Genomic DNA, 11,256 nt, shown 5'->3' with positions numbered 1-11,256 from the left:
ACAGTGATAATAATAATAATAATGATAATGATCATAATAATAATAACTATGATAATAATAAAAAAAGAAAGATAGAGATACCTTTGTCCGTACTTTGAGGATATTTTGGTATATCCCCAACTCTTATCTTCAAGTGGACCAAATACGATTGGCATTGCTAGGTCTCGCTCTCGAGGCCCCATCACACAGGAGGTGGTGGGAACGTAAGCGCGTCCCTTCACAACGAAAATGCTAGTGCAGCGATTTGTTGTTTGGTAGAATTGCGATGAGAACAAAATGGGATGAGAACCAAGATTTGTTTACCAGACCAAAAAGTAAGGCTGAAACCTTTCAATCCAGGAGAGTCACACTCTTCTTCCCCTTCGTTAAGAGAACATACCGCTCCAATATAAACAGAACTAATGAAATTGCCATCTTAACGTCATTTTCTCCTTGTGATATTTTGCTGATGGTGTCAATAGTGTTGTTAGCCAGCATAAGAATCCCAGTTGACCTATCAGCGACTGAGCATGCGCTGTCTAATCAAATAGAGATTTCTGTGGCATGATTTACCACTTTGTTTTGTTTGGTAGAGACAGAGGAGGTTTTGGGTAAAAGTTTCATGTGCATACCCAAACTAGCAACTCACCTCAGTGAGACATTCTTGCATTTTCATGAGCCATCCTAAATGAGAACCCACCCTTGGTCATCCCAATCCTAAATGTGAGTACCCGGATAGCAACTACGGGTCTCATAGGTGCAACAATTAGTCTTTAAATACATCTATCATAAGATGAGAATTCTCAGTTACCAATTATTATTATTAAGATTGGGAGAGTAGAAAACATCCATGCACAAACATGTACACATGACCCATACCTGCTAAAGGAAGAAACCCCTTACTGTCTAGTTATCCATACATGAAACTTCAGAAACAAGTTTTAAGGCAATTTACACAAAGTACCATCCCCTGTTCACAGACAGGTCATAATCCTTCAAGTATCTTACTACTTAGTGGCACTTGGCACTATAATCAGCCTTCAACAGCCTACTCAGTCTTTGCTCGCTTGGCTTCATAATCTTTGACAGCTGCCTTAATTGCATCCTCAGCAAGCATGCTGCAGTGCAGCTTCACTGGAGGAAGAGAGAGATGTTTGGCAATCTCCCTTCATTGTCATCAAATATACACATCAGAACAAAAAGACAAAAATTAAAAATAAAAACTTCGAGAAATCAGTAGCAACAATAAAAAATATAATGCAAGTTCTCAGGCATAGGTAACCACAAAAGTCTTATTAAAGATAAAAGAAGGAAAATAAATGAAATGCAAACCATTATTATCCCTCTTTCTGTAAAAATTTTATTCAAAACCAGCCAAAACAGCTTTGACATATCAAGAGAACTCAAATAATTCCAAGTCGTTTTAATGCATAAAAGGAAGAAAATTAGCTTCCCTTTCCTGTTAAATCATGCTAGTTAATTATACACTTTATAACAATAAACCAAGCATTTTGAAAATTAGTACTGCTTGTATCAGCTGGTAAAAACTTTCTTCAATCCCAAACTATTAGCTGGGAGCCCACACAAAAGCAAGAAAGCAAGAAACTCCTCTGAATTTTTCATATCATTTTCCTAGTTTGCACAGGGCATAGCTTATCTTGAACCTGACATAGCTAGGATTTCCACCATATTACTTCAATAGTGAATCTATTGTGAATAACCAATACCACAAATATCTCCTCAACTATATGCAAAATCTTGAATTACATTGGGAAAGTAACCTTTTTTTTTCTCTGGTTCTTGCTGGAACTCAACCCTAGACCTTCCAACATCCCCTACCCCAATGCCTTCCTCATCAGGCCTCAAGGACTTATGTTGGAAAAATCTTAAACATCAGTAGAAAGCAGAATCCTCAAGATTATAATAATCCTAAAATGACAACATATGCTTATTTTTCTAGAACACATTTTCTTTCACTGACAACTTAAAATCTTCCTCGAACTATTCCCCAAAAAATTCAAAGCAACTCCAGAATTCCAAAGTGCTCTAAGGATATGAATCAGAAAAACTAAGCAGAGAATCTAGATAGAAGCCAAATGTGATCACTATAAAAGGTTCCACTGTTTCATTCCGGCAGGGAGAGTTAAGGGGCTAAGCAATTGGGCTTCCACGTGGATTGAACACTCCCTGCCAAGTATTTGGGATTACCCTTGGGTGTGTCTTTCAAGTCCTCTGTTTGGTCCTCAGTTAAGGGGAGGTTCAATTACATGGAAGAAAAAAATATTTGCACTAACGGTTGTACACTTATCCTTTTGAAAGAGCATCTTCTCCAGTTTATGATCATGCTTTTTGCTGCCTCCAGCAATTCCTCAGAAGGTAAAGGACAGATTAAAAAAGATTCAAAGGGACTGCATTTTAACAAAAAGATCATTTGGTGAGGCAGTAAACAGTCTGTTCAGAGAAGGCTATAGGGTACTTGGGCATTAGATGTCTTGAGGCTCTCAACAAGGCCTTGCTGGGAAACCTATTAATATATATATATAACTATCAAAAAAAAGTAAGGCCTTGCTGGGAAAGAGGCTTTAAATTTTCACAGTGAAGTAAATCACCATAGTTTATGGAGATAGGCAACTGTGAGGAAATCCATGGAGATGCAAAGAAGACGAAGCTTTAGAGTGACTAAAGAAGCCAACCCTGAGGGGTAGCTCAGTTGGTCCGGCTTTGGGTTTGCTCCGCAATGGTCACTAATTCGAGTCCCCTTAAGACCACTGGAGGTTTACCCGGTTGTTAACTTCAGGGCCTCGTGGGATTAGTCGAGGTGTGCGTAAGCCGGCCCGGACATTCACGGTTAAAAAAAAAAAGAAAAAAAAAGGTGACTAAAGTAGCCAATTGTTTTGAGGTCGTGGAAAAGCCATTAGGAAGCAATGGAATGGTTTCTTCCTGAACATGAGTTTTCAGTTGTCAGCTCCATTGGAGCAAGTTTTCATGGAGAGAGCAATTTAAAGATCATTAACTAGTGTTGGCTAATTTAGTAGTACACCAAGAGGCAAAGATTATTGGGTTGGCTTTGCCAAGACTCCAGGTTTGTAACAAAATCATAAGCGTGCGGAGCATGCTCATATTCATCGCGGGTTTCCGGTTTGTGATACTTGTTTTTCTCCATTTTTTTGTGTCATGGGTTCTCCTCCAATAGCCTAGAGAGGTGTTGCTTAATTGCATGGTGTTCTTATGAGTGATAATTGCATGGTAGTTTAAACCTTAAATATTGAATCTTTTGGTCTATTTGAAAATAATGCAATAGAAGAACCTTTGAGGAATAGGTGTTATATTTGTGAAAAATTTGTTTTTAGAAAAGCCTTGTCCTTGTGCTCAAATGGGATGATGATGAATGCTAATCTTTCTGTTATCAATTTTGTCGATGGCTTAGGAATAGAAATATTAAGGAGGTTAGTTTTTGGTCATGTAGATATCCAAAAGGAGTTGGCTTTGAAGCAGGTGGGATTCTGGGACTCTAAAGAGATGGAATCTCCTCTACTGCTGGAGGAGGAGGTATCTAGACAGGCAGCAAAAGAAGAGTTTCACAAATGGGCCCTTTTTGAGGAGGTTTCATGGAGGCAAAAGTCTAGGGAGACTTGGTTGAAGGAGGGGGATAAGAACACCAAGTTTTTCCACGAAATGGCTAATGCTCATAGGTAGAGGAATTTTTTGACCAAGATCGAGGTGGACAGGGAGTGGCTTACAGAGGAATCTGAAGTTAAGCAAGGAATGACACGGGCTTTTCACCATCTTTTGTCTGATTCTGGTGATTGGAGGCCAAGCATTAGTGGCATATATTTCAATACTTTGGATTAGCAGGAGGCTTTGGGCTTGGAGGGGGCTTTTTCAAAGGAGGAAGTGTTGCCTTATCTGATTTAAGTGGGGATAAAGCTCCTAGCCCTAATGGCTACACTATGACCTTTTGGCAATTTAGTTAGGATTTCGTTAAGGATGAGCCAATGGGGTTCTTTTCGGATTTTTTTGCCAATGACAAGTTTGAAAGAAGTTTAAATGCTACATTTTTAGCTTTAATCCCAAAGAAGTAGGGTGTAGAGTATTTGAAAGATTTTAGATCTATAAATTTGAGGGGAAGTCTTTATAAACTTTTGGTGAAAGTGTTAACAAGTAGATTAAAGAAAGTGATGGAAAAAGTGGTTTCTAAGTTTCAAAACACCTTTGTAAAGGGGAGACAGATTTTAGATGCATCCCTTGTAGCGAAGGAAGCAACTAATTCAAGCTTGAAGGTTGGCTCCAGTGGTGTCATTTGCAAGTTGGACATAGAAAAAGCATACGGTCATGATGTCAATTGGGCTTTTATGTTTGTAGTTGTGGAAAAAATGGATTTTAACCATAAATGGATTAGATGGATTCAATGGTGCATTTCCACAAGAAGGTTTTCAGTGTTGGTTAATGGAACTCCTTGTTTCTTTCAGAGTTCGAAGGGGTTGAGACAAGGGGATCCTCTATCCCTTTTGTCTATTTGTTTCTGCTATAGAGGTTTTGAGCTGCTTGTTGGAGAGAGCCCAAGAGGGGGGCTACTTGTCTAGTTTCAAGGTGAGAGAGTTGTGAAGGGAGAGAAGGGGTGGTGGTGCCCCATTTCTTATTTGCAAACAATACTTTGGTCTTCTGTGAGGATTCCTAGCAGTAGGTATTTGAATTGGTTGCTCATGTGGTTTGAGGCATTATCAAACTCCAAATCAATCTGGATAAAAGCGAATTGATTCCAATTGGAAGGGTTACAAATGTAGAAAGTCTAGCTACAGAATTGGGCTACAAGGTGGGGAAACTCCCTTCACTTTTTTTTTTTTTTATATATAAGTAGGAAACTCCCTTCCACTTATGATTACCTTTAGGAGCCTCTTGTAGATCTGAAACAGTATGGGATGTTGTGGAAGAAAAGTTTCGCAGAAAATTGTCGTTATGGAAAAGACAATACATTTCTAAAGGGGGGAGATTTACTTTGATTAGAAGTACTTTATCGAATTTGCCAATATTATGTCTTTGTTTGTCATCCCTAGAAGGGTTAGATTGAAATTAAGGAAGATTTAAAGGGACTTTCTCTGGGGAGGTGGGGCTTTGGAGAAAGCCTCATTTTGTTAGTTGGTTGATTATTTGCACAAAGAAGAGAAAAATGTGTGTGTGTGTGTGTGGGTGGGTGGGGTGGGGGGGAAGGGGCTGGAAATTATAAGTCTCTCTCTTGAATTGGGCCCTTCTTGGTAAGTGGTGTTGGAGATATGTCTCTAATGGGAATGTTTTGTGGAAGCAAATTATTGAGAGGAAATATGGGAAAGAAGGAGTGGGTTGGCATTCTTGTGAAGTTAGAGGTGGGTATGGGGTTGGTGTTTAGAGAGCTATTAGGAAGGGGTGGGATCTTTTCTTCAGTAAAACCTCCTTTGAAGTGGGTAATGGAAGAAGGGTAAAGTTCTTGACAGATATAAATGGAGTGGGGAGGAGCCCTTGTGCTTGTCTTTCCCTTTTTTGTATACTTTGGTGGCCTCCAAGGAGGCTTGGGTGGCATATTATTGGGATGACACAGGAGGAATGGGGCATTGGACCCTACGCTTTACTAGGCACTTTAATAATTGGGAGCTGGACATCATTGAGACTTTTTTCTCCAGGTTGACAGGGAATTTGGTCAGGAAGGGCGATAATGACAAGGTGGTATGGAAAGACGATAAGAGGGGATTGTTTTCTATCAAATCTTTCTATGAGGTTTTGGATGTGGGGAGGGTGATCATCTTTCCAAAGAACATTATTTGGAATCTGTTGGTACCACCCGAAGTCAGCTTTTTTGCATGGGAAGCTAGTTAAGGAAGAATGCTAACTTTAGATAATCTCCAAAAGAGAGGGCAACCCTTGGTAAATATATGTTATCTGTGTAAGCATGAGGGGGAGTCTATTAATCAATTGCTTCTTCATTCCTTTAAAGTTTGTTTTCCTTATTTAGGGTGGCGTGGATGATCCTTTCTTTAGTGAGGGTTCTGTTCTTAAGTTGGCAAGGCTCCTTTCTTGGGAACAAAAGGAAAAAGGTGTGGAACGCTACTCCACTTTGCATTTTTCAAACAATCTTGAGGGAACAAAATCAAAGAGCTTTTGAAGATAAGGAACACAATGACCAATGATTAAAACTTTCATTTTTTTGTAATCCCTCTTCTTGGGTTAGCATGTATTTAAGGGAAGACTCAATGACCTAGTTTGATTTGTAGAGTGGGTGGGGTCTTGTTGAGGAATAGAGTGGTTTTTTTTTTTAATGCTCTTTTTGGAGGGCTTGCCTAAGGTGCTCATTGTATACATCCTGTGTACGCTGGTGTACTTGGCTACTTTCTCTAATTTTAATATACATTCCCTTACCTATCAAAAAAAGGAGATTAGCTTTCTGTTCCTTTTTTTCTCTTCCACCTTTAACTAAACACTAATGATGATCAACTAACAGAAGTACCTCCTCTTCAAAGTTAACTAGCACACATATGTTTCCTAATTAACAACCATCAATATAAATTCCTCTCAACAACTATTTTACACCACCTTCTAAAACTTGTGATGGTGTTCTTTCACCATAGACCAGATGATCATCTCTGTTCATACTAAAGAAATTCTTGTGTGCATGATTATGAGAAAGCAAAAAAAATTATGTTGCTATGGTTTAAAAAACAACAACCCTAAAACCCATAACCTTGTTTCCATGGACTATTTAAATGACAAGAAACTGAAGTTCCCAAGCATTATCTAGTAGGTGTTTAAAAATTGAAGATCAAGTACAAAAGAGAAGCAATGAATTTTAGTGGGTGAAAAATTTAAATATCAAATTTCTTGAAGTAAACAGTTGTCAGGTATCATAAAAAATTTTACAACTGAAATGAATCAAACTATTTAGTAAGTAAAGAATTTAAAATCTGCAATTAATAAATGATACCAAATTAACTGATAAAGATACAGAACTTATAACTACCATAATAAACCTAAACTAAAGACAGGAACAGTACATCAATGAATACCTATTTCTTACCCTTTCCAAGTGGGGGTTAAATCATTAGACTTGACTCCTGCAAGAGACTCCTAGTAACCATCCCCGACTCCTAGTAACCTCTTATAACAAATAATTCAATAATATGCATATACATAACCCTAGGTGAGGATTCTTTGATTGGAAGGTTTAGTTGTAATATCTGAATAATGCATTATCTGAAAAATTTTACTGTCAATTGAATGAGTGAGAAAACTATAGTGAGAGTACATGTGTCCACTTCAGATTGGGTGATTTGCTAGATTTTTCGTCAACTAATTTGGGTTGAATTTGCAACATGTCATTATGATACAATCGATTGCTTGAGAATTTAGTTACATCACATGAATCAAGGATACTGAAGTTGAGATTTAATCAACTCAATATCGTTCATCTAAAGTAAGATTGAGATTTAACTGAAGTTAAATTGGGATCATATTAAACAATTAAGATTTGAATTGTGAAGAATTGAACTTGGGTGCTTCATGCTTAATTCATAGCTAATTTTCATATTGCTTAGGTGATTATAATTGTGGAATTGATACTAAAAATCTTGATCGGACACATGGTGGGATGATATCGTGGAAGGAAGTTATTGGAGAATGATATAGTGGAGCTTAAGTTTGAGAAAAATTATAAAAGCTGATTAGTTATATGATACATGAGTAGAGATTAAATTATGGGGATTTGATTTTGTACGTAATGTTGAAGCATATAAATGGAGGGTATAGATTAAAGTGGTTGGAGGGAATGGTGGGAACTTGGCATAGGACGAACAAAAGTCCATTGTCCCACATTGACTGATTACCAATGTTAGTTGGGCCTAATATTTGGGGCTACCTCTACCCCTCATTAGCTTAAGCTTTTGGGAATGTATGTAGTCCCCCATCACAATTTTAGATTAAATATATAAGGCATTGAGACTTTGCATGTGGGATTAATGAATTCATTCATGAATGATATTAGTTCTTTTTTTCGTTGGAGTAAGAGAAGTAATGGGCATAAGAGTGGCACATGCACCTAATTGGAAGAGAGAGAGAGAGAGGAGGGCAAAGAGAGATAGTCTCCTCCTCCTTTGCAAAGTGGTTTTGAAAAAATAAAATAAGAGCATAAGTTGCTAAGCTCACATGGGTTTCTCAAAGTGAAAGACAACAACTTTGAAAGACAACAAAGAGAGATAATCTCCTCCTTTGCAAAGTGGTTTTGAAAAAATAAATAAAAGCATAAGCTGCTAAGATCATGTGGGTTTCTCAAAGTGAAAGACTAACAACTTTGAAAGTGTATCCTGCTTGGGTTCTTGTGAAATTTTGAGAGAATACTTATCTCAACACAAGGAACATAGCGGTGAACTTTGTTTTTGAAACTAATTATCCAATATTCGGGTTTGGTAAAGTGGCTTGTGCTTGAAGTGTTGGTGGTTTTATGGGAACTTCTATTTTTTGCCTTTATCTTGTACTCCTTATTCTTCCATTTAAGATATAAGTTGGTTTTGTTTTAGATTTTATCAATGTGATTTTATAGTTGTTGCAAAGACTAATTTTCAGAATAAGCGTCTTGGGATTTTGTTCATAAACATTCTATTTTATGGAATAACTTGTTGAGTTAGAATTGTTGTGAATAAAATAAATTGGCATTGTAGAATTGATTGTTGAGATTTCAATGTTGAACGTAAAATATTATATTGTGTGAATCGGAAATGAAAAGAAAAGAAATTGAGAAAATGAAAAGATCCTATAGAGGGTGAATTAAGAAGAGGGGGATCTTTGGTGTGAAAGACACAAAAATTTACCTCAAGAAGACTGAGTGAGGAGTGTATTTGGATATAGACATACAATTTGGTGAAAGCTTGAGAATTATGGTGCATTGTGTGAGTGCATGTGTTCATTTTCATTTGCATTTTTAGCAATAATATATATGTTATATGTTAAATTGAAACTGAAATATTTATTTATGCATGCTTAGGTTATTTCATTTTATTTCTTTAGGTATGATTATTTATTTTTTATACCCCTGAAATGCAAGGAACCCTATTGAGCAATGTGGAAATGCTCACCTCCCTGTTCCCTAAATTTGTAGATGTAGATGTTAAGATGGTGAGCAACAATGTAAGAAGGGATAGAAAATGCAATCATAGGAAGTTTGGTGTGGATTCAATTGAGGACAAGATAAAGAGAGGTTGTAACAGAAGGTTCATCAAGATGGTGAAGAAAAAAATGATTGCCAAGGATTATGTCAACGGCTAGGTGAGCAACATATAGTTGAATCTAGGTCTAGGCCTTTTTCCATGTTGAGTATAGCTTGTGAATCTCTGCTTCCATGAATTTAGAAAGAAAGTCTACTGGCAGAACATCCACATAAACCTACAGATCATGGCTACTCAAATGCACATAAACAAAGCAACGATTTCGGCATAACACAAAATAAAGGATGAAGGATAGAGATAAAAACTCACGTATTTTTTATGGATAGAACTTCCTCCGTTTGCTTGCCTTTCACCCATTCCGTGGCTGGAAGTGAGACCCAAAAACAAAAATCAGTACATTTCCCAAAGAAGAATCTCCTGGCTTTTAAAATGGATATCCATGTAATAATAAGAGCAAATTACAAATCAACATTACAGATGTGCTAATTATATATATAGCCCGATCAAACAAAAACCTAATCAATCAATTCAAGCAAAGATAAGGGGGAAAATTTAACGTATTAAAAAAAATGAAATGAGGAACATACAACAAAATAAATAACAAAACAACCCCACTTGGATGGACACAGAAACGGAGAAAAACAAAAAAAAACATTTCCGGCACTCAAATTAAGGGAACCGGTTGTATAATTCAGAAAATCCCAATTTCCTTTATTTCATTTTGATTTCACGTAAGAAAAAAGAAAAATAAATAAATAAATACGGACCAACAGAGGAAGAGGCGATGGCGGATCCACAACCAAAGGTCTTGAAGCAAGCATCGACGATCTTTCCGGTTTGATCATCGACCTTGATTTGAAGCTTCATGACATCACCGCAAGCTGGAGCGCCAACGAGGCCAGTGCCGACGTCTGGATCGTTCTTGTCGAAGGATCCCACGTTGCGGGGGTTATTGTAATGGTCCACCACCCTCTCATGATAGAAACGAAGAAGGGCCTGCGATTGAGCCTGCTTGCCCTGTTGCCCTAACCCTAGAATCCTGCTGCAGCCGCTCCTAAGCATTTTTGCAGCTCTCAATCCTTTTGATTTGATTAATGGATTGATACCCTCTGTTATCTCTTTTTTCTCTTTAAATAGATAAATAGAAAAACAGTAAAACACCCTTCTGCCGACTTGAGACTTGAGAGAGGCGGTTTGGGGCTTATGCTTTGTGTGTGGATGACAAATGTCCAATGCTATCGCCTATCGGAGCCTTACAAATGTGATTTTGCCCATGTTAGGAAGATACTTTGCGCAACCACGCCAAGGGCTTAATTACAATTTATGTTTGGGAAGTGCTTTTGGGAACTGATACTTTTTTAATAACATTTTTTTATATATTTTTCGGAAGTTAAATTACATTTAAAAACTGAATTATAAAAAACAATTTTTTTATTTTTATAAACAAAAAAAATTGTTTAGATGAATTAGTATTACACAGTTTTATAAAGCAATTTAAAAAAAAGGTTGTATTTTCTTTTATCAATTTTGAGCTCGTTTTATAATATTTTAAAAAACACATCTTATAAAAGCACTTTAAGTGAAAATAATATTAAACATACTCAAATATTATAAATATAAATAACTTTTAGATAAAAAAAGATTATATACATTTTTTTAAATAATTTTCATAAATTTTAAATTAATAAATTTATATCCATTTTTAAATATAGTTATTTTTTTATTCTTTTTTCTTGTCTTTTTTTAAAACCTTTTTCACTCCTCACCCTCAATCCTACTTCCTTTTGGGCTTATTATTCTTCCTTTTCTAAGATATCTTTCTCCCTTTTTTCTTCTTATCACCTTAGTTTGGCTCACTCCTCTCCACTCTCTCTCTTTCTCTCTCTTTTTCCCACATATTTTCTCATTAAACATAATTCACAATGGTACCTGTTGAGGCCTCGCGTCCCTGGTGATCCACGTAGTTGCCAAATGGATAGACGCACGATCTCAACCAATATAGATTCTTGATTCAGTCGTTCTGCCTGCAAAAGGCGTCCGGACGGGGTGTCCGGACACACCTTCCGATGGTTTTGTCAGCCATGGTTAGAGAGAG

The 11,256-nt window shown here is 36.9% G+C and overlaps 1 protein-coding gene across 1 annotated transcript; it reads right to left on the bottom strand.

Moving 5' to 3' along the window:
• Positions 1-768: 768 nt before the first annotated feature.
• On the bottom strand, positions 769-10,472 carry LOC100255079 (iron-sulfur cluster assembly protein 1). Its single transcript, XM_002265873.4, has 3 exons — positions 9,929-10,472; positions 9,471-9,525; positions 769-1,145 (listed from the first exon to the last, which is right to left on the bottom strand). Exons 1-3 carry the CDS (start codon positions 10,221-10,223, stop codon positions 1,028-1,030), a joined length of 468 nt encoding a protein of 155 aa, XP_002265909.1. The 5' UTR covers positions 10,224-10,472; the 3' UTR covers positions 769-1,027.
• Positions 10,473-11,256: the final 784 nt, after the last annotated feature.

The sequence above is a fragment of the Vitis vinifera genome, chromosome 1 (genome assembly GCF_030704535.1).
Source record: "Vitis vinifera cultivar Pinot Noir 40024 chromosome 1, ASM3070453v1".
Classification (NCBI taxonomy): Eukaryota; Viridiplantae; Streptophyta; class Magnoliopsida; order Vitales; family Vitaceae; genus Vitis; species Vitis vinifera.
The sequence above is the reverse complement of the archived record's forward strand: the minus strand, read 5'-3'. Positions and strand labels throughout refer to the sequence as shown.